Raw genomic sequence first — 22,500 nt, 5'->3', positions numbered from 1 at the left:
CCCCAACCCCAACCCTCCATCTTAATCCCCAAGACCACACAATCCACAAGTCAGATTCCATGAAAGCCAACCCTGATCAGACCCCAATGGCATCCGATCCTCCCTCCCTTTGTCCTCCCTCCGCCATTGAGCAGGATAAGCCCCAAGAAACGACCGTCACTTGTCACCTGGCCGAGAATCACTGACACAAACATGACTCCGCGGGTGGGGGGGCTAGTTTTTGTGAAGGATGACGGGGGAGAGGGCGGGAGAGAGGGAGGGGGGTAGTACACGGAGGGAAGTCGAAGGGAAGTGACTGGTGATTGGACGTATAGAGCCGGGCGGTTCATTTTCGTCACCGTGATGAATGTTCCTATCACACTTCGTCTTCTGAGTTGCTGCCTTGCCTCCTCCCCTACCCTCGTGTATGCGCCGCCGTGATTGTGCAGGGTGGAGTGATATCTAATGACGGGTTGTGGTGCTTGGTGATGCAGTAGAGGAATGTTGGGAAAGATTTAGTGGTCTTGTTCCTCTTCTTCGTTGTCATCCTCTACCTCCAGCTCCTCCTCCTCCTCCTCCTCCTCCTCCTCTTCCTCGTCATCTATATAGTTCTTCCTGTTCTTGTTAGTGGTTATTGTTCTTGCTCTTCTTTCATTGTCATCTTCCCCGTCATCACCATTTGCCTTTCTTCCTGTTCTCGTTCTTCTTGTTCTTGTTTTTTCTTCTACTTGTTCCTCTTGTTGTTTTTGTTCTTATTATTGCTGTTGTTGTTCTTCTTATTATTTTTCTTCTTATTTTTCTCCTTCTTATTTTCTTTTTCTTCTTCGTCTTCTTGGTGTTCATTTTCTTGTTCTTTTCTTTTTCTTTTCACGGCTGAAGTTCCGTCTCGTCAGGTGAACAAAACAATGGACAGACAGACAGACAGAGTGACGGACGGATGTTTTTGGTGTCGGTCAGGTGAGGTGAGGGCGGGTCAGGGGCGGCCGCTAATGTCTTGACAAACTACCGTCAATTTACGTTTATTACACCCCTCCCATACCTCCTCCTCCTCCTCCTCCTCCTCGGGTGTAAACATTGTCCCACGTCACCTTACCTTACCTCACCTGAAACTCACTCGAAGTCTTTTTACCCGTGAGTGAGGGAAGGACAGACAGGTAGAAAGAGGCAGGCGGGTAGAGGCAGGTAGACAGTCACTAAGGTCCCAGGGAGTGCCGATAGCGTCTGTGGAGTCCTTGGCGAGGGGGCGTTGCTGTGTAGGGAGAAAGAAAAAGAGTAAAAATAGTGAGAAAAAAATTGGCGTCTGGTGAATTGATGTTGATGTACGCATATTTATTTTTCACTATCGACATTTTTTTTTATTTGTGTGTGTGTGTGTGTGTGTGTGTGTGTGTGTGTGTGTGTGTGTGTGTGAACGTGTTTTGACGGTGTTCGCTGTGCCGGGAATAATAGAGGGTGAAATTTAATCTTGGTAGCGGGGTAGCAGTATATATATTCGATTCTCTTGCACTTTTCTATTACACTCTTTTTTTTATTCATCCTTTTTCATGTTGTTTTTTCCCACTTTTTTTTTTTCCAAAACCTTCACCTCTGCCCCCTGCCTCCCTTTGTTTTTGTTCACTAATAGATTGCTATATTGTTTTTACTCCACTTTTTCATCAACCTTCCCCTCCTTACCCTCCCCACTGTCCTCCCTCCCTCCCTTCCTCCCTTCCTTCCTCCCTTCCCATGCATCCCTTCCCTCCCACCTTCTATCCCTCCTGTCCTGCTTCTCTCCCTCCCTCCCCACTATCCTCTATCCCTTCCTCCTCCTTCCTTCCCATGCATCCCTTCCCTCCCTCCCTTCCCCTGCAGTGCCCTGAGGTGATGGTGCCTCAGGGAGCTCTCACGACCCCTGCCCACCCCCTCTTCCTTGCCATCCCCTCACCCCTGCATCCCCCTCACTCCTGCTTCCCCCTCACTCCAGTTCCCCCCCCCCCCCTTTCAGCTATCCCTTCATCTTCCACAACTCTCCTTGACTAATGCAAGCAGCGAGTGAAGCGTGGCAGGGAAAATGAGGCGAGGGAGAGGAGGAGGAGGAGGAGAAGGGGTGAAGGAAGGACACATGAGAGGAGGAGGAGGAGGAGGAGGAGGAGGAGTGAGTTTGTAAGCGTAGGGTGGAGTAAGGCGAGGCTGGGAAGGGTGGAGTGGAGGACCGTGTTTATGATGAGTGGGAAAGGAGGGAGTGGAGGGGTAAGCTGAGGGGGTGGAGGGGTGAGAGGAGTGGAAAGGGGGGGGGAGGACGTGTGAGGGCCAAAAAAATCATATCCTTGCGGTGGGTGAGTCACTGTGTCTTCCCGTCCTTAGTCATACCTGATGGTGTGTGTGTGTGTGTGTGTGTGTGTGTGTGTGTGTGTGTGTGTGTGCATCATTTTTCACACACACACACACACACACACACACACACGCTAACACACCAAGCCACCAGCACCCCTTCCACCTAACACCACAGGCTCCACTTTCCCTCATCCACCCTCCAGTTCATGCGGAAGAAGAAAGACGAGGAGGAGGAGGAGGAGGAAGAAGAGAAGAAAAACATAAGAAAATGGAGGAGGCGGAGGAGGAGAAATTAACCCGGCGTGAGTGTAGCAATATTCGCGGGTCTGCAGTGGGTCGCTGGTGCGTGAAATAGGAGTGCCCCCACAAGCCCAGGAAATGAAAAGCTCCCCTCGCAGGCTCATCAGGCATGCATCGTACATTACGGCAGCGCGCAAACCCGACTGGCCGGGGAAATGCCACTTGACTCGACAGGGCTAAACATTTATTTCGGAAAGCTTACAGCTTTTGAGGGAACGGGAGGAGAAGGAAGAGGAAGGCTGTTGCGTGGCTGGATATTGACTCGACGGGGCTAAACATTTATTTCGGAAGGCTTACAACTTTTGAAGGAACAGGAGGAAAAAGAAGAGAAGGAGGAAGGGAAGGGAATGAGCGGGAAGAAGGGCGTTGGGTGGCTGGATGTTGACTCGACGGGCTAAACATTTATTTCGGAAGGCTTACAACTTTTGAGGGAACAGGAGTAGGAGGAGGAAGAGGAAAGGAAGGAGTGGGAAGAAGGGCGTTGCGTGGTTGGTTGTCTGGACGGTTGGGTGATCTGGATGGCTTAATGGCTGACTATGTGGGTGACTGAGTTCGTTTGGGGTCTGAGTGAGTAGTGGATGCCTGGTTCGGTGAATGACTGTGACTGTGGAATGGTTGAGTGAGTGACTGAATGGTTAGGTGGTTGGGTAGGTGAATGTATGATTGGGTGGCTGGGTTGACTGACTGGTAGGCGGATGAATGGATGGATGGGAAGGTATGTGGTCGGGTGGTTTTAGTTGGGTGCGTGTGTGGGTGTAGGAGAGAGAGAGAGAGAGAGAGAGAGAGAGAGAGAGAGATATTCAACGTTCAGTATTTTCATCGTATAATTTCCCTTGACTTTCACAATGCTTTTATTCTCATATTCTTAATTTTTCCTTCGCTTTTGAGGACAGAAAACATCCTTCTAATATACTCAATTACATAATATACAAGCTACACACACGCCTGCTTAATTTCTCCTCCTCCAATTTCTCCATTTTCTCATTTTTCTCCTCCTACTCTTCCTACTCCTACAACCCAATAATCTACGTTCAAAAAATAAAATCATTGAAAACACCGATTTTATGCCTCCCGTCACTGTGCTTAACGCATGAGCCAACATTCAAAGAGGATGACGACAGAAAGTTTGATGTTAAATGGACGTGGTGTGTGTGTGTGTGTGTGTGTGTGTGGCTGACTGGCTAGTGGAGAGGAGAGCCTTTGATCCATTTTATTATTTTTTCTACTTTTCCAATTGCTTTAAATACGAAGACTGACATGCAGAGAGAGAGAGAGAGAGAGAGAGAGAGAGAGAGAGAGAGAGATGGAACAGAGTAGCGGGTGAAGGAGGAAGAGTAACAAGTTGAAGTGCTCGTTCCGCTAATGGCCCCATAGTCTCGGATGAGGCAGCTGAGTAGCGTATGGTAATCAGTGATCGTTAGGCCGTAATTGTCGTAACTGTTTGCTGCGTTAAGGCCGCGGGGAGACGAGGAGAGGGAGAGGAAGGAATAATGGCGGCTGAAAAGTAACGAGAGGCAACCTAACACACACACACACACACACACACACACACAGGTAAGCATAGAGAAGTGAACACCAGGTAGAAGCACTATATATTTTTTTTTATTTCATTGAGTTTACAAATGGTAAGTCAACACGAACCCGTTTAATAGAAAAAAAACATTTCTCTTTTTATTTTCCATTTTTTGTTTTGATTTGTACGTTTTACTTTATTAATCTGCCGCGTTTTACATTTATTTTTTATTTATCTATTATATTTATGAAGTGCAAGGTAACATGAATCCGCTTAAAAGAAAAAAAAATGTATTTCTCTTTTTATTATTCATTTTTATTTTGTTTCATGTTTTCTTTCATTCATCAGCTATTTTTTTTATGATTCACTCCACTTTGCGTATTCATCACTCACGAACTCCACCTGGAACCACCTTTTCCATATACCAGCCATCGCCCCTTCACTAATACGATGAACACACTCCTCATTACTTTTTTTTTCTCTTCTACGTTCATTTTTCTTATTTTTTTCTCTTCTACGTTTATTTTGCTCTGCTTTCATTCTTATACTTTCATTTTTCTTATTTTTTTCTCTTATACATTTATTTTTCATTCCTTCTCTTACGTTCATTTATTTATTTATTTTCTCATCTACGTTTATTTTTATTATTTTTTTGCTTTCCTTTTATTACGTTCATTTTTCTTAATTTTTCTCTTCTACGTTTATTTTTTTCTGCTTTCATTCTTTTACTTTAATTTTTCTTTTTTTTTTCTCTTCTACGTTTGTTTTTATTTTATTTCCTTCTTTTACCTTCATTTTTCTTGTTTTTTTTCTCTTCTACGTTTATTTTTATTTTATTTCCTTCTTTTACGTTCATTTTTCTTGTTTTTTTTTCTCTTCTACGTTTATTTTTCTTTTCTTTCCTTCTTTTACGTTCATTTTTCTTGCTTTTTTTTCTCTTCTACGTTTATTTTTCTCTGCTTTTATTCTTTTACTTTCATTTTTATCGGTTCAGCTGGTCCGCACGAACGTCAGGAGCTCATCAATCATCCACCTTCGTAGGCCCGGTATTATTTTAGTCAGGGGAGCGCGTAGTCAGGGCGGCGGGGCGGGGAACTAATGAGGTGATGTGATGTTCCGGATCCGTGGCCCAAAAACTCACTGATTTCCCGGGAGAACGTCTTGCTCCTCTTTATTCATTAGTGGTGCTCGTTCTTCCGTCACCTCCTTCGCCCATTTTATTTTTACTTTTTTTTCTGTACTTCTCTTTTACGTCATTTTTGTCTCAGTGCTTTGTTTTCTTACGTTCATTTTTCGTATTTTTTTTATTCTACGTATATTTTTTTCCTTCGCTTACGTTCATTTTTTGTTTCTCTTCTACGTTTCTTTTTCTCTGCTTTCATTCTTTTACTTTCATTTTTCTTATTTTTTTCTCTTCTACGTTTATTTTTCTTTCCTTTCCTTCTCTTACGTTCATTTTTCTTATTTATTTTCTCTTCTACGTTTATTTTTCTTTGCTTTCCTCCTCTTACGTTAATTTTTCTGATTTTTTTCTCTTCTACGTTTATTTTTCTTTGCTTTCCTTCTTTTACGTTCATTTTTCTTATTTCTTTTCTCTTCTACGTTTATTTTTCTTTGCTTTCCTTCTTTTACGTTCATTTTTCTAATTTTTTTCTCTTCTAGGTTTATTTTGCTCTACTTTCCTTCTCTTACCTTCATTTTTCAGATTTTTTTCTTTTCTACGTTTATTTTTCTTTGGTTTCCTTTTCTTACGTTCATTTTTCTTCTTAATATTCTCTTCTACGTTTATTTTTCTCTGCTTTCCTTTTTTTACTTTCATTTTTCTTTTTACCTTTTCTCTTTTTTACGTTTATCTCTCTGGGTATTATTATTCTCTTACGTTCATTTTTCTCAATACTTTTCTTCTCTTTTTTTTCTCACTAATATTCTTCCTCTATATATACGTTAAATTTTCTAATTCCTTTTCTTCTCTTTTACGTTCATTTTCCTGAGTACTTTTCTTCTTTTTATTTACGTTTATCTTTGTTTTCTCTTACGTTTATTTTTCTCTACATATTTTTCCTTTTACGACTTTTTTTTCTCACTACTTCTCATTTCTTATTCTCCATATTCTCGATACTTTTGTTCTTTTCTTTATCATGCTTTTTTTGTTTGCTCGTTCACTTCCTCATTCATTTTCCCAATTACTGGAAGTCTCGCTACTCTTCCTCCTCCTCCTCATCCTCATCCTCCCTTTTCCACTGGTCATTCGCTTCATTATCGTCTGGAAGTATTTGCCTAATTAAGAGAGCATTAAAGGTGGAGTCGAATAGCTCATCATATTGCATCACTCGCGTCTGGCTGGCATAACATAAGATGAGGGGAGTCACGGGGAGGAGGATTCTGAAGGGCCAGGTGGTGCTCGAGTTGTAAGTGGACAGCACAAAGCATCCCTCAGGAGTAGTGAATGGAAGCACGGGGAGGCGCACGTTAGACAAGGTGTGTGTGTGTGTGTGTGTGTGTGTGTGTGTGTGTGTGTGTGTGTGTGTGTGTGTGTGTGTGTGTTGCATGATTATACTAGTGGAGAGTCTGAGTCACTCCATGCTTTCACAATGATTATGCGCCGGCCATCGTAGGTGTGTTGCATGTATCTGACGATGATCCAAACCATTTTTTACTCCTTGACATTTTACTTGCACTTTCGTTTGTTTGTGTTTTAGGAATACATAAGCTTAATCATCAGCATGTGGAAATATTGTTGTTTTATAAAGACAGAAACTAATAAGGTTTTCCAAACGCCACAAGAGGGATGCTTCGTGCTGTCCACGTACAACCCGACCACCAACTGACCCTTCCAAAGCCTCCTCCCGTGACTCCCCTGATCTTGTGTTATTTGTGTTATTTTTCCTTTACATTGTCTTCATAGTGTGTTTGTTGTACCTTTCATTATTTATTTTTTGCTTGTCATGGACGATCATTGAGTGAATGAATAAATAGTGAGCTCAGTCAGATGGAGAACGTGTAATCAACGTTCATGAATATTTAAAATCTTTTTTTATTCAGCTTTAATCAAAGTTTTTAATACCTGTTATTAAAAATCTTATACCTCGTCATGCATGTCTTGGCAAGGTGAAGAAAAGGAATTCTTGGGTGGGTGACGCCGCTAACCGCTCCCTTTGTCCCCCGCCAGGCCTCGCAGCGGGATGTTCAAGTGGATGATCTCTGGCCACAAGGGCCACAAGCAGAAGCAGGAGAAGCTGAACAATGCCTCCGCGGCCACCACCACCACCTCCACCACCACCACCGTCGCTAACAACAACAACAAGAACAGGAACAACTACAGGCAGCAGCAGCAGCAGCAGGAGTTGGCGGGCGATGAGCCGCACCAGACGCAGCAGAACAACACCAGCAACCTAAACGGCTCGGTGCTGCACATTCCTGACAACTCGGAGATAGCATACAACAACGACAACAACAGCCTCCGCACCAAGCAGAGCAGCGGCAGCAATACTCCCGACCACCAACAACACCAGCAACAACAGCAGTACAACCCAAAACATGGCGACGTCAACCACAACACCGACAACCACAGCCCAGCCAACGGGTGAGTACCTCGCTCCGGGACGTTTTCTTTTTTCTTTTATTTTTGTTAACTTGCTTGCCGCCTCAACACGCTCTCGGCTTTCGATTTTCCAAGCCGGATGGGAAGGAGAAAAAAAATTACGTGTTGGGGGTATGTGAGTGCTTCTTTCCTCCTCCACCTCCTCCTCCTCCTCCTCCTCTCCGTACCTGTCTCCCTTTCGTCGGTTCACCTGTCGGGGTCGGGTCAAGGTAAAAGGTTGGTGTGAATTGTTCGGCGGCGGTGAATGTGCATTGGCGTATGTGTGTGTGTGTGTGTGTGTGTGTGTGTGTGTGTGTGTGTGTGTGTTTTAAACTTTTACTAGGAAGTATTCGCGCCGGGAGTTTCTTTATATATGTTTGGCTGGTATGCACGATTGGAAGCACGTCTCTCTATTCTCTTTCAACAGATCGTAAGCAGTCAGAGCAATTCATGTGTGCTTTTTTTTTTTTTTTTCATCACCTACACACAAAAAAAAAGATGCAGAAACTTGAGAGGGAAACATTAGCAGAAACTAGTTTTCTTTTTTTACACAATACTTTTCTTCTTTTCCTTTTATTTTGTCTGATTCACTGGTGCACGACGTCTAAGTTCTATTGTTCAATGTATTTAGCTGGCAATGGTCTCGAAGGTTGTAGTTGACGAGGAGGAGGAAGAGGAGAAGAAGGAAATAGTTGTGCTAAAGGATAGAGAAGTAAAAGAAGATGATGGAGGTTTAGATGTGATGTTGGAGAAGGAAAATACTATGCTTGAGAGAGAGGACCAGTTGAAAAAGACGATGAAGAAGAGTTGAATGCGACGAAGAGGAGGAATTGATGATACTCGAAAGGAGAGGAGAAACAGCAGTATATGAAGAGAAAGAAAAGCAGCAGGAGAAAGATGAAGACAAGGAGAAGGAAGAAGAGCAGGGAAAGGAGAGGAGGCTGCATGTAGCTTAAACAGGTAAAGAGGAAGAAGAGTTAAATGAGACGAGGAAGAGGTATTTGATGACATGAGAAAGAGGAGGAGAAACGGTAGTATATGAAGAGAAAGAAAGGGAGCAGAAGAAAGAGGAGAAGTAAGAGGAATAGGTAGCTGAAGAGAAGGGAAAGGAAAGTGGGAGGCTGCATGTGGCTTATAAGGGTAAAGCTCCAATTCCCACCGCCAGTCACACTCACTCACTCACTCACTCTCCACTCACGACCTCCTTTTCCTGACGCTCCTTGAACCCTTGAAGCAGCACTGAATCACCGTGTTCATGGCCGAGACCTGAACCAAAGTAACCCTCAAGAAACGCATTCGGATCATCTGTTACTCGTTCATTATATCAGTCTGAGGTCCCGGAATATACAAGTTAATATATGTTTTGACATTGAAACATGAGAGGGGGCGGGGCGGAGAGAGATACATTCAGAGCAGCGACTCGTAATTATGTAAGAAAAATGTTCTGGTCACAGGCGGCGGTCGGAGTAATAAGGCTGGCTGTGGTGGGGAGTCGAGGCCCAGATTAAGATAGACTACTGCTGCTGGTACTTCTTCTTTTTCTTATTATTATTATTATTATTATTATTATTATTATTATTATTATTATTATCCTTTTTTCTTCTTTTTCGTCTTCTTCTTTTTCTTCTTTTTTTATCTTCTTTTTCTTCTTCTTTTTTTATCTTCTTCTTCTTCTTCTTCTTCTTCTTCTTCTTCTATTTCTTCTTCTTTTTCTTCTTCTTCTTCCTCTTCTTCTTCTTCTTCTTTTTCTTCTTCTTCTACTTCTTCTTCGCTCTCCCGCCAACTGTCATCCCGCTTCCTTTTATTTATTTATTTGTCTTTCTATTTCTCTTCCTCTTTTTCCCCTTACTTCCTCTCACTCCATAGCTTTCACCCTCTTAATCTCCTTTATTAATTCCCTTAAGTCTTCTACATACCTACCTTTTTTTCTTTCTACCTACTTTTTTTCCTTGTTTTCTTTGTATCTTCTCTCCTCTCGCTCCTTAGTTCTTCACATTCCTAAGCTCCTTTATTCCTAACTCTACCTTTCTTTATGTTCTTTTGTGTTCATTCTGTGTGTTTATTTCCTTCCAACTCGCCGTTACTGTTTTATATCTTTGCATGGATTTTTTTTTTCTACTTCTATACCCACCTAATTATCTTTATCCTCTATATCCCTACTTTCCATTCTTTCCCTCCGTCTACTTCCTTAATCCATCTCCTCTGCCTCCCTAATTTCCTCACTCTTCGATCTCCTCACTCTCTACCTATCTACATGTATCTTCGTTCACCACCATTCTTTCCCTACCTTAATCCCAATCTTAACCTCCTCCATTCTTTGCATCCCTTTCTTCAAACTCTTTTCCACCTGTTATCTTCGTTCCTCTTCTATACCCTGCCTAATTTCCTCAGTCCTTACTTATCTATCTCTCTTCCTTCACCTCCATTCCTTCCATACCTTAATCGCCATCTTAACCTCGTTCATTCTTGCATCCCTTTCTTCAAACTCTTTTTCACCTGTTTCCTTCGTTCGTCTTCTCTACCCTACCTAATTTCCTCACTCCTTACGTATCTATCTCTCTTTCTTCACCTCCACTCCTTCTATACCTTAATCCCCATCTTAACCTTCTCCATTCCCTGCATTCCTTCTTCCCACTCCTTTCCACTACCTGTTACCTTCATCCCTCTCTTCTACCTCCCTAATTTCCACACTCTTTACATACCCATTCTTCCTTTACCTCCATTCCTTCCCCATCATAATCCCCATCTTAACCTCCTCCATTCTTTACATCCCCTTTCCCCACTCCTTTCCAGTTCCCACCTTCTGTTACCTTGGTCCCTCTTCTCTACCTCCCTCCCTCCTTACCTGTGGGCTTACCTGTATTACGCCCATAAGGAAATCCTCGGAGTCCACCTGAGCCGTGAACTTGGGGGTCCTGCGCGTGTTTACAGGACCACTGCTGCTGCTGCCGTGTGCCTAATGGGTCCTGCTGAAGGGGAGGGATGGAGGGGGGACTAAAGGGAGGGTTGGAGGGGAGACTGTAAGGCAGGAGGGCGTGTTTCTAGCGAGGCATCGTGTGGAAACGTAAATGGACGGTTCTGTGTGTTTGTGGCTGTCATGCGGACGTCCGTGTGGTGTGTCCGGTTTGAGAGAGAGAGAGAGAGAGAGAGAGAGAGAGAGAGAGAGAGAGAGAGAGAGAGAGAGAGAGAGAGAGAGAGAGATTGGACAGAATTTCATGGAGAGGCAGACCACACAGACATTGCGGTTAAAACTAAGTGGTCTGCCCTTAAATTTACAAGAGAGAGAGAGAGAGAGAGAGAGAGAGAGAGAGAGAGAGAGAGAGAGAGAGAGAGAGAGAGAGAGAGAGAGAGAGAGAGAGAGAGAGACAGACAATCACATACGTACAGAAGCACAGACACAGATAGGACGACAGACAGACAGACAGACAGACAGACACAGACAGACAGACAGACAGAGAGACAGACAATCACATACGTACAGAAGCACAGACACAGATAGGACGACAGACAGACAGACAGATGAAGAAGAGAGGCAGACACTGTGCTTGAGTGAGGAGAAAGGGGAAAAGGACTGTGGGAGGTAGGAAGGGGGGGATGAAGAGGAAGCAGCAGCCACTAAAGAGAAGGGGAGGAATGGGGGAAGTGGAGGGGAGGGGTGGAGGGGAGTAGCGTGGAGAGTGGGTGGAATTATACCAATTTTCTATCATTTTTGGCTCGTGCGTCGTGTGCAAGCGAGTCGTTTTTGAGCCTTTTCTGCGGTCACGGTGAATCTCCTGCGGACCCGAGAGCCCCTGCTGCTGCATCGACGGCGGCTGCTGCTGACGGGGAAATGTCCTCCTCCTCCACTCCTGCCGTCACTTCTGTCTCTCTCTGTTTCTGTCGCTGTCTGTCACGCTTTGTTTTTGCTATATGTGTTTGTGTCCCTTTGTTTGTCTGTCCTTCCCTTTCTCTGTCTATCTGCATGTTTCTCTCTTACACACAAAAAAAAACATAGATAGATATTGTGATAGGTAAATAGATGAGTATGTCTGTCTGTCTCTTTCTCTGTCTATCTGTATGTTTCATTCTCTCTCTTTCTCTCACACACAAAAAAAGCAGATAGATAGATAGACTGATCGATAAAGAGATAAATGACATATGTAGACAGAGTGCATGAAAGAAGGAGACAGACACACACCTCTTTTTTCTTATTATTGCTTCCTTTTTTTGTGCCCTTGAGCTGTCTCCTTTGTTGTGAAAAAAAAGGCATACAGACAGACAGACAGACAGACAGACGGACAGAAAACCAGAAGGAAAGAAACGCCCACAAACTCATTCAAGTCCGCTGTTTAGTGTCAGGTTACTCGCGCTCCTTCCCTCACAAGACTCAGGACTCGCAGCCTCTCTTCGTCACCCTGAGATCACGGTAACCCTGCCACACATCCCCCCCCCTCCCCCTGTCACCCCCCACTACCGTTGCCAGATTATCGTACTCAGAGCCTCATATTTACCGGTTTCTGAGCCATAGCTATTCCCAAAAAACACCAATAATTAACCATTTTAACGATAACTATATATGAAAGCAGTTATTGGGGTCGAGGCAGTTATTGGGCCGGAAATCGGCAAACATCGGAGGCTGAGTACGACAATCTAGCAACGTTGCCCCCCACTCATTACGTACACAGGTGCTCGTGGGGCGCTCAGGTGCTGCCGCGGTGCCTCAGAATGCCTCCAAGGGGTGCGGGGAGAGTGTGTGTGCAGGAGCTCCCCGTCAGCAGCTCTCCCCGTCATCTCGAGTTTTTACTGTTCAAACAAGGCATTAATTAGTGTCCCTAAAACCTGACTTATTTCCTGCGGCGAGTCGTTTTGTGACGGGTAAAATGTCCTGTGATTGTGCTGATTATCGTCTCGTGTAGGTGCTTAGCGTTTCTGATTTGTGGTTTTAGTCCGCTTTTAAGTACTTACCATGCATCTCCTGCCGCTGGTCTTTGTCTATAAGTTCTGTTGTTGCTGTTTTGGTGAGCTTTTTTTTCAATTTCAAGCTCGTATGATTTCAGTTTAATAGTTATTGTTCTTTGTCATTTATTTTAAACTTTACAAATACTAAGCCCGATATGCTCAGACGCTTCCGAATCTCACATCAACTATTCCCAGAGGCCGCAAAGGAAATCAGTCGGGTACTAATGAGTGTTTTTTTAGGTTAGTGGTACAGAAGAAGAGTCCAACTACCACCAGGGTCATAAAGCTACCCGTGGAAATGCTCAAAACTCCTTCGAAAGCCTTGTCAAATGTGTGTTTTTAGGTTCATGGTACAGAAGAAGAGTCCAACTACTACTACCAGGGTCATAAAGCTACTTGTGGAAATGCTCAAAACTCCTACGAAAGGCATGTCAAATGTGTGTTTTTTAGGTTCATGGTACAGAAGAAGAGTCAAACTACTACCAGGGTCATAAAGCTACTTGTGGAAATGCTCAAAACTCCTACGAAAGCCTTGTCAAATGAGTGTTTTTTAGGTTTGTGGTACAGAAGAAGAGTCAAACTACGACCAGGGTCATAAAGCTACTTGTGGAGATGCTCAAAACTCCTACGAAAGCCTTGTCAAATGTTTGCGCTGGGGCGTGGAGATGTTTAAGAAGATGACCATAACTGTTGTCGTTTTGCAATATTTGGTAGTTGGTTCAGTTTGATTAGAGTGCGCGGCCCTTGCATAAGTACAGTTCTTTGGGTACGCATTTTACTTTATCTTTTTTCCTAATTTTGAGTTTTTGCTCCATCCTTTATCCTGCGCGCCGTGTCCTGCTCGTGGTGCTTCGTGGTGGCGGCGGTTTGTGGCGCGGCCGTCGGTGTGTGATGGATGGGTGTTCCTGTTCCACGTGGCTGCTTTCCGACAACCCGAGGAGCAAGATCGCGGGCTGATAGCAAACCCGACACCATCAATCTTCCCCCCTCGCCGACGCAAAGTCCTGGACGCGGCCGACAGAGAAAACGATGACAAACTGAACGAGGCTTGTAATTTTTTTTCCTCCTCGACGCAAAAACCAGCAGCGTGCATCAGTGAGAGTGTTCGACGAGGGCGGCCGATGCATTGCCTTCGTCCAGGGCCGCCCGGTTCACCTGGTACTACTTGCCAGCATTAAAGAGGAGGGACCTGAATGCACGACTGCCTTGCTTTCACTGCTCGGGAATATTTGTGCCTCGGTCTGTTGCCGTTGATAAGATCTTCAACCTTACGAAATGAGCATGACCATGGACGCGCCACTTGCAGTCAGTATGTATTGGATTTAACATGAGGCATCTAGTTACACACTCCTGTTTCTCCTTTCCCTGGCGAACCCTTCCTTAGTTCTTCCTAATACCGCCAAGAACAATGAAAAGCTAAACGTCATTTGCAGTGAATTATAAGACTCGCTGGAAGGTATATATGCTCGGGAATCTCAGACGCTTCTTATTTCCAAAGCCCGAAAAAGAGATTAATCGGCTTCTCATAAGTGTTTTTTTCACGTTCACGGTACAGAAGCCTTGTCAGACCACCAGCAGGGTCATAACACTCCCAAATGTAAATCCCCACAACTCCTACGAGAGCCTTGGCAAATGTGTGTGTACCTGGGTGCCGCAATGTTTAAGAATATGGCCCTTATACCTCTCAGACTGACGGAGCTACAGTGAGGAAGATGGAGAAAGCCGATACAATGGATGATATGCTTCAGCGGGGCTCCGGAACAAGAATAAACGCCCACGAGGCCACTTAGATGACCAGCCGTCTATATAACCCTTCAGGCTGGTGGTGGTGGTGGTGGAGGAGGTGCGACGCTGTAGGAAGAGATAAATAATACCGATATAGCTGATGGGACCCTTAATGAGCCCCTACAAACACTGATGATCGTCCTACACAACCACCTGGACGACCCTTACGCCATCACCACCACCACCACCACCATCACCACCTTCGGCTCTTTAACACCCGCCAAACCGTGACGCACCAGGTAAGGAAGCACCCACCTGAGATCACGTGACACTGCCTCTTCCTGCCGGACACCTGAGGGAAGGAAGGGAGGGAGGGAGGGAGGGAGCACCTGATACTGTGATAAATACCTAAAGGAGAGGAGGAAGGGAAGGAGGGAGGAAAGTAAGACTGGAGGGAGGGAAGTGAAGGATGTGATGGTGAGTGGAGGCAGTGACCAACATTACGAGTACCTCCACCTTTACCACCTCCTCCACCTCCTCCTCCGCCTCTTCCGCCCCCAGTAGCAATCCACAAGCCGCCGCCGCCCACCCCGAGGCACGGCGCTAATTGTGGCACAGAGGAGGGAAAATGCGTTGTGGGGTGAATTGCCTAGTAAATGGCTGTGTGTGGTGTCCGTTTTCTTTTTTATTACAGGAAGAAAACGGTGTGTGTGTGTGTGGGGGGGTAGGAAGAGGAGGCGGCGGCGGTGGCAAGGGATGTTTCAAGAGAGAGAGAGAGAGAGAGAGAGAGAGAGAGAGAGAGAGAGAGAGAGAGAGGGGATGCATACGTACATAATTACAGTCATTAAGCACTCGGAAGATGCATAAAATTGTAGAGAAAATGCCTCGCGTGGGTCGCCGCAAAACAAACAGACGCGCGCGGATCCAAGACACTCAAAAGACCCTAGTAATTACTGCTGCATGTCCCCCCCCCCCCCCCCCTTTTTTTTTTTTTCTCTAACTCTTCTTCCTCTTTCTCTCCCTCCTCTTGTGTGTGTGTGGAGAGAGAGAGAGAGAGAGAGAGAGAGAGAGAGAGAGAGAGAGAGAAGGTAAAGGTGATAACTGGTATACGTATGTCCGGTTATTCAGTGCTACTACTTCTATTACCACTACTACTACTACTACTACTACTACTACTACTACTACTACTACCATCACCACCACTACTACTAACGCCTACCACCAGCATCACCACCACAACCACAACCACAACCACCATTGCCAATCCAAGTACCTCCATTCTATTATCTATACCAGTATCTGCACCATTACCGCCGCTGTCTTCATCACGATCAAGCACAACCGGAAATGCTCATCCTTACACTCATCACCGCTGTCTTCACCATCACCCTCATATTTGTCTTTACGATCATGAATGTCCGGCCGAAGCCACCAGCGTTATGTCATGTAAACAATGAACCTTTTTTTTTTTAGTGTGCCTCTGCAATCGTGCGTTTATTTTACAACCCCGTCTGTACTCATCTTCGTCCTCCCTCCCTTTAGTCCTCCCAGCCTCCATCCTTCATAATGATAAGTGTCCTATAGCTAAAAATAAAAGATAAAAAAAAATAAAAATCGGAATGGAGTTTATCAATTTAATTTTCTTTCATATCAGTGCATTCTCGTATCATTTTGTATTAGGTTTTGTTGTTGTCTAATTGCTTTCACCAGGTTATTGCAAGCGTCTTTATTTCATCCTTGGAGGGCTTCAATTTGACTCACTACTTTATATTGTTATGTGTTATGGTCATCATTAAATATAAAAAAAAACTAAAACCAGCTACCCATCTCCACGTCATCCCCTTTAGCAGCCCTCCTAATAGCCAATCCCCCTAGCAACCCTTCTAATAATAACTCTCCCTGCTATCTGGCCGCCCCCTCCCGTCCCACACCTCGCCGGGCAGCAGCTTCCCCCCGCCGCGGCTCCCCAAGGCCAGGGTCCGCTAATTAATCATCCCATAAAAAAGGTTGCTATATTTATTTTCTCCAGCTGTCAGGATATTATCGATCACGTAGGTGGACTCTCTCGTAGAGGAGCAATTCCTGACCATTTTTTGTAGTTTTTGTTACTACAGAAAATATTAATTTTGTTTGAGGAAAGTTTTATTTACTCGAATGTGTCATGTACTTCAACAGACTGCAATTCCTTACCAATTTTTTGAGCCTTTGTCACTTCAGAAAATATTTGTTCTAAGAAGTTTTACCTACTCGGACGTGTAATGTATTTCAACAGCTTAATTTGTTACATTTGAATGTCGGCATCGTTTCATTGTTTATCAGTTTGAGTGTGTTTTAGTGTTTGGAATATGTAAGGCCAAGGTCTTGAGCCCCAGCTTTTGACCATTGCTGGAGGAAGCGTGTCTGTGTAAAGCCAGGTGATTGTGTATCAGCCGATCACCGAGTCGCCAGTGTTTTGTGGACAGGATTGTTTACCTTTCACGCCTAATCGTTTATTCACGTTGTAGCTTTTTCAGGGTCCATCAATCTATCATGATATTTATTGGTAGTCGTCAATGTCCTCCTCCCTACATGCTACTCAAGGATGTGTTAATGAATCCACAAAATGAAGAGAAAATAGTTTAGGATAAAATTCGTCACGCGTGTATCTGACTTCCAACTTTTGCATCGTAGGTACAGAAGCCATGGATTTTCAATCGTAGCTCTTGAAGGCTCAATAGATTTTTTATTTTATTTGCTTAATAGTTGTATAACAGAGCAATTGAAATACACCTTTGAAGTAGATACAATAAGCCTAAGGACATTAAACCCCTAAATAATTAAATGATCAAGATTCAGACGTGTAGCGCTCCTTCCACTCAATACAGTGTAAAAGAATATTATTTAATATTGTTGTTTTGACCTAAATCAGTGTTCGCAGCAAGAAAGTCAAGCACGTCAGCAGCCACAGCTTCGGTGACGCCCTGCAAGCGGCTGTGCTGGCCTTCTCAGTTCTTGAAAGGCGCGGCTAATCCTTAAGTAGTAAACTGAGCGTTAGGTGAAACGGCTTACGCCTCGCCGATGACTATCACTCGCGGGGAGACTTGCACTGCATGACACTTCCTGCAGCGAGGAAAGCCGCCCCGAGCTGCAGGGCGGCGAGGAAAAGACAAATTAAAATAGCAAGAAATAAAGAATATATTAGAAGCTGATGATCGATAATACGTAAATAATTATAAAAATAAGAGACAAGGTAATACAAATTTTAATCTTAATTTCCTGACCAACTTTTCCAGTCCTCTTTAGTCACTGTGAAACAAGGAAGAACAGAGGCACCGATATTGTGACAGGCTGCTTTGAACCACTCTCCAGTTCCCCGAAATGGAAGTCATAAACCAAGATGAGTTAACAAAGAAAATGTCAACATCGAGTGTTCTCAAACTGAACACAACCCTTCATTTTGGGTGAATTATGTTATCTTAGGCTTTTGAAAATTACAAGAATATTTTTGGAGTAATCCTGAAAAACACTCCTCACAACCTCTCTCGTCATTTCTAATATAATCGGCTCCCTGAATGTTATGTATATGATTATCTGTTAGCATACGAGATTCACCTTACATGTATTCCTTGCTCTTCCTTCCTCTTTCTGTTAATGTGTATTTTTCAATGCAATCAACATTTTTTTTTCCCAACCACAAGTCATTCATCCATTTTTCCTTCAGTATGTCCATCGCTGTTTGTATCTCTGTTCTCATCACTATCATCATTATCATCATCATCATCATCATTATCAGTAATTCAGAGAGAGAGAGAGAGAGAGAGAGAGAGAGAGAGAGAGAGAGAGAGAGAGAGCCTACCTGGTCACCTCTGACGCAAATATTCACGACCTAATTGTTGCTTTAATTACTACCGGGCCAAGGGAAAGAAGGGAGACGTACGGGGGGGAGGGGGACACATCTCCACCCGACTTTCCTGTTTTTACTATTTATTTATTATGTTATTTATTTGTATTTTTAGCAACGATTTTTCTTGGCTTACGAGTTTCACTACTATTCATCTTCTTACCCATCTCGAGAAATCGTGTGTGTGTGTGTGTGTGTGTGTGTGTGTGTGTGTGTGTGTGTGAATAGCTCTTTTTTAGAAACTTATAATCTACCTTAGACTGCACGAGCGTACTTTCACTGATACTTTCCCATTAATAACACGACGATTTTTTTTCTTACATTGTTCTCATAATGCACAGGCGCATAATGATTGAATTTCGGTTCATTGGATCGAACTTTCTATTGGAAAATTTACACTTTCTTGTAAATCACGTACCGCTTCTTCATGCACGTACAGACCTTTCCCTTTAGTAGTTAGGAGAGCATTGTTTCCACCACCACCACCACCACCACCACCACCACTACCACTTCCACAACCACCACCGTCACTGAAGCCGCCACCATCACCACCTTATCTTGCATTTTTCCCTGCTCTTCTTCCTCCTCCTCCTCCTCCTCCTCCTCCTGCTCCTCCTCCTTCCCCTCCTCATTCTCATCCTCATCCTGAATGACCACCACTGCCACTACCACCACTCGTGCCAATATCACCTCTCGTGCCAACATCACCCACACCTTCACCACCTCCACCTCCCAACACCGATACCTCCAGCACCTCTACTTCAAATCATCCCCTCCACCTCCAATTTTAATACACCTCTACCACCACCACCACCACCACTACCACCTGGCGTAGCAATAACAATTTTCCTACCGTCTTTTTAATTGGTTTCAGAGGTGTCAGATTGATCTATTTCGTTGCTCAACTTAACTTTCTCTCCCTCTTCCTCTCCCTCTCCATCTCCTCTCCCCTCCCCGCCTTCAGCCCATCTTTCCGAGGCTACATTTGTCGATTTTTTGTCAGCCGGAGGTTGCATGCGTTGCCGCGGCATTTGACGGCTATTAATCATCGCCACACGACGGCTTCGACGAACCATTCGTGATTTACTGCCGTCCCAAGGCTGAGGGGGAGGCCGAGAGTGAGGGGAGGCTGTGAAAGGCCCTTGTTTTGAAGAAAAAATAAATGTTATGATTATTTACGTAACTCAACGTACAAGTTATCGATAAAATGAATAGTGTGACAGTATCTGAGCCTGGAATGTTGAAGATTCAAGTGCAGAAAACAGAACTATCGAATGTTGACAAAAATAAATAAAAATAACGTTTTGCTTGTGTTAGCCAGTTTGTGTTACGTTTTCTTCATGTGTAAACGCCAGAGAAAATGGTCTTTAGTGGGAGACTCCTGCACACTTAGGGACCAATGAACTGCTGTTAGAACTTCAGATGGAGTGAAGTATGGCTAGTCTCGCCTCACTGCCGCGAGTAACACTATAATATAACATACTGTGTTCAGCACGGCATTCAGGCGAGGGTTACAGGGCGTTCAGTGTGCGTGTCACCACGTGATCCGTCACCATGGAACGCGTGCTGAGGGATCCTGATCGTGCGGTAAAAACTACCCTGGCGGAGAGACTGTAGGTTAGCGATGATCACCACAGCTAATGGCCGGGTTGTTGGGATAACGCCTTGCTCAAGGCCCCTAATATCTCCGGCACAGTGTCATCTCTCAGCAGCCCCGCGACCCTGGCGGGCATTAACCTTCAGAGGCATGAATATTCCTCGCAGCGCTGCGCCTCGCCCTCTCTGGAACGCCAGGGTACATCGACACACCGTCGATACCTCATTAACTTTAATCGGACGTTAAACTGTGAGAGTCATGGTGAGCATTAACCGTGTAAAAGTAAGGCCTGGGTCAGGTGTTTATAGCTAGCCTACATACCGACTTCTTGAACATGACCTCACCCCTCGCCCCCCTCCCCTTCCCTTCGCCTTGATGTAAACGGTTTTCTTCCTGGTTTCTTTTATCATGTCATCTCTAGTTTTATCGCCATCAGTAGTCGTCACTCATCCTCAAGATATCATCGTCATCATTATCATTATAATGTGAGGATAACAGAAACAAGAGCAGCACCTCGGCAACAACGGCAGCAGCAATAATAATAATAATAATAATAATAATAATAATAATAAAGAAATCATTATTATTACCATTAGTATTTCTATCATTATTAATGTATTATTAGTATTAGTATTAGTATTAGTATTTTGTATTAGTATTATTTCTTTCATTAATTCACCATCAGCACTAACAATAACAACATCAACAGAGAACAATAACAACAACACACAAAAAAAAAACGGTATCATCATCACCAGTTTAATATTCTTTGTCTTCGTTTTGGTTTCGTTCTTTTCCGCCTTCTTTTTTTCTTCCTCACCTCCTGAAGTTCCTGGACTCGCGGAACATCACCGAGGAGGGAACGAACTCCTCAGGACAGTACCCCCCCGCCCCCCTCCCCCGTCGATGCCTGTAAGGGGTGGCGGTGGTGGTGGGCGCCGCGGCAGAGTAACGCCCGCCGCCCACCGCCGCCGGCCACAGGTAATCGTCCACTTCCGATCATCGCCGCGTGACACACCGGCTGCACTCGAGCCAATTTCCCGCTCCAGCTCTTCCTTTTATTTTTCTTCTTTCTCTCTCCCCTCCCGTTCCTTACCACCTCGCTGCCGCTGCCCTCAAGACTGTCCTTTCTTCTCCCCTTCTTCCCGTTTCCTCTTCCTTCCTGTTCCCTTATCTTTCCTCTTCACTTTCCCTTCCCTTCCCTCTTCTCACCTTACTTTCTCGTCCCTTTCCTTCCCGTCCGTCCCTTCTATTCTCACCCCTTCCCTTCCTTTCCCATTTCTTCTCTTCCCTTCCTTTCCTTTCCCATTTCTTTTCTTCCCTTCCCTTCTCTTCCTTTCGTCTCCTCTCTTCTCCTTTCCCTTCCCTTCCCTTCCCTTCCTTTCCCCTCCCTTCCCTTCCCTTCCCTTCCCTTCCCTTCCTTTTCCCTCCCTTTCCTTCCCTTCCCTCTCCTTCCCTTCCTTTCCCTTCCCTTTACTTCCTTTCACCTCCTTCCCTTCCCGTCCCGTACCGTCCCTTCCAGTCTCTTTCCTTGACTTTTTTTTGCCTTCCTGTTTTCCTTGTCCCGTTTTCTTTTAGCAATTTAAACCTCGACCTTCCTTTCCTTTCCTGTTCCCCATTTCCAGTTTGTGCACCATGTATTAAGAATCGCATCGCCAGGTGTAATGGTCCTACGAAACTGTATACAACAAAGACTGATTCAAATATTCCACGACATTCATTTATAGATAGAGCAAAGTCCGTATCCATAACCCGTTCACTTTGAGATGTCCTGTCCTGGGCGGTAACCATGAATGTCTCGTGTCGGCGACCTCACAGCTTCACTCGGCTCAGAGAAACTTTAACAATGTGCGGCCCAGCAGGTTTTCAGTGTTTCCACTTTTCTTGCGCAGCACGGGCAAGGGAGCGGGACTCTGAGGGCGGGAGAGAGGGAGGGACCGAAGTGAAGGGGGAGCCGAGGGATGTTAATGCCCGGCCCGCAACGCCCCCCTCCTCACCGCGGTATTATTGGTGCTGTACAAGACTAGTTTATGCTCGCAGGCGGGGTCAGCGCTCGTCCTGACGACTCCACAAATGAGGGTTTCCCGTTCAGGTAAAGATTATTCGTATGTTCACTTTCTTAAACAATTTCCTTGTTGGCTTTGTTTTCCGCCTCCGTGGAAAAACTAGATCTATGCTGAGTTGATCATTAATCCTCTTTGTGACCATGGTTATAGTTTCCGCGAGGAGAGAGAGAGAGAGAGAGAGAGAGAGAGAGAGAGAGAGGGGGGGTGGGGGGTGGAGAGAGAGAGATAGAGGGGGTGGAGAGAGAGAGAGAGAGAGAGAGAGAGAGAGAGAGAGAGAGAGAGAGAGAGAGAGAGAGAGAGAGAGAGAGAGAGAGAGAGAGAGAGAGAGAGAGAGAGAGAGAGAGAGAGAGAGAGAGAGAGAGAGAGAGAGAGAGAGAGAGAGAGAATCAGTCTCAAAATTGCTAAGCAAGCAATACCTCCTGATCACCAGGTTCATCTAATTTCATTATACATGTGGTCACTTGCACTCGATAAAAGATGATGACGATGATGACTGTAATATGATGAAGAAAATTATACTAATAAAAATAATGCTGGAAATATTTCGACGTTTGGGGAAGGAGGGAGAAGAAATTTTCAGTACGTAAATAATAATAATAGCAAAATTAT

At 44.6% G+C, this 22,500-nt stretch overlaps 1 protein-coding gene across 3 annotated transcripts in view; it reads left to right on the top strand.

Moving 5' to 3' along the window:
* The window catches only part of LOC127009519 (uncharacterized), a 114,255-nt gene that overhangs the window by 58,961 nt on the left and 32,794 nt on the right, over positions 1–22,500 (top strand). For all 3 annotated transcript variants that reach the window (XM_050882649.1, XM_050882639.1, XM_050882659.1), the window contains exon 2: positions 7,275–7,688. In XM_050882649.1, the coding sequence (XP_050738606.1) occupies positions 7,275–7,688 (414 nt within the window). The remainder of the gene's footprint in view (positions 1–7,274; positions 7,689–22,500) is intronic.

The sequence above is a fragment of the Eriocheir sinensis genome, chromosome 4, assembly GCF_024679095.1.
Source record: "Eriocheir sinensis breed Jianghai 21 chromosome 4, ASM2467909v1, whole genome shotgun sequence".
NCBI classification, from domain to species: domain Eukaryota; kingdom Metazoa; phylum Arthropoda; class Malacostraca; order Decapoda; family Varunidae; genus Eriocheir; species Eriocheir sinensis.
Note: the sequence above shows the minus strand (reverse complement) of the source record. Positions and strands in the feature narration are given on the sequence as shown.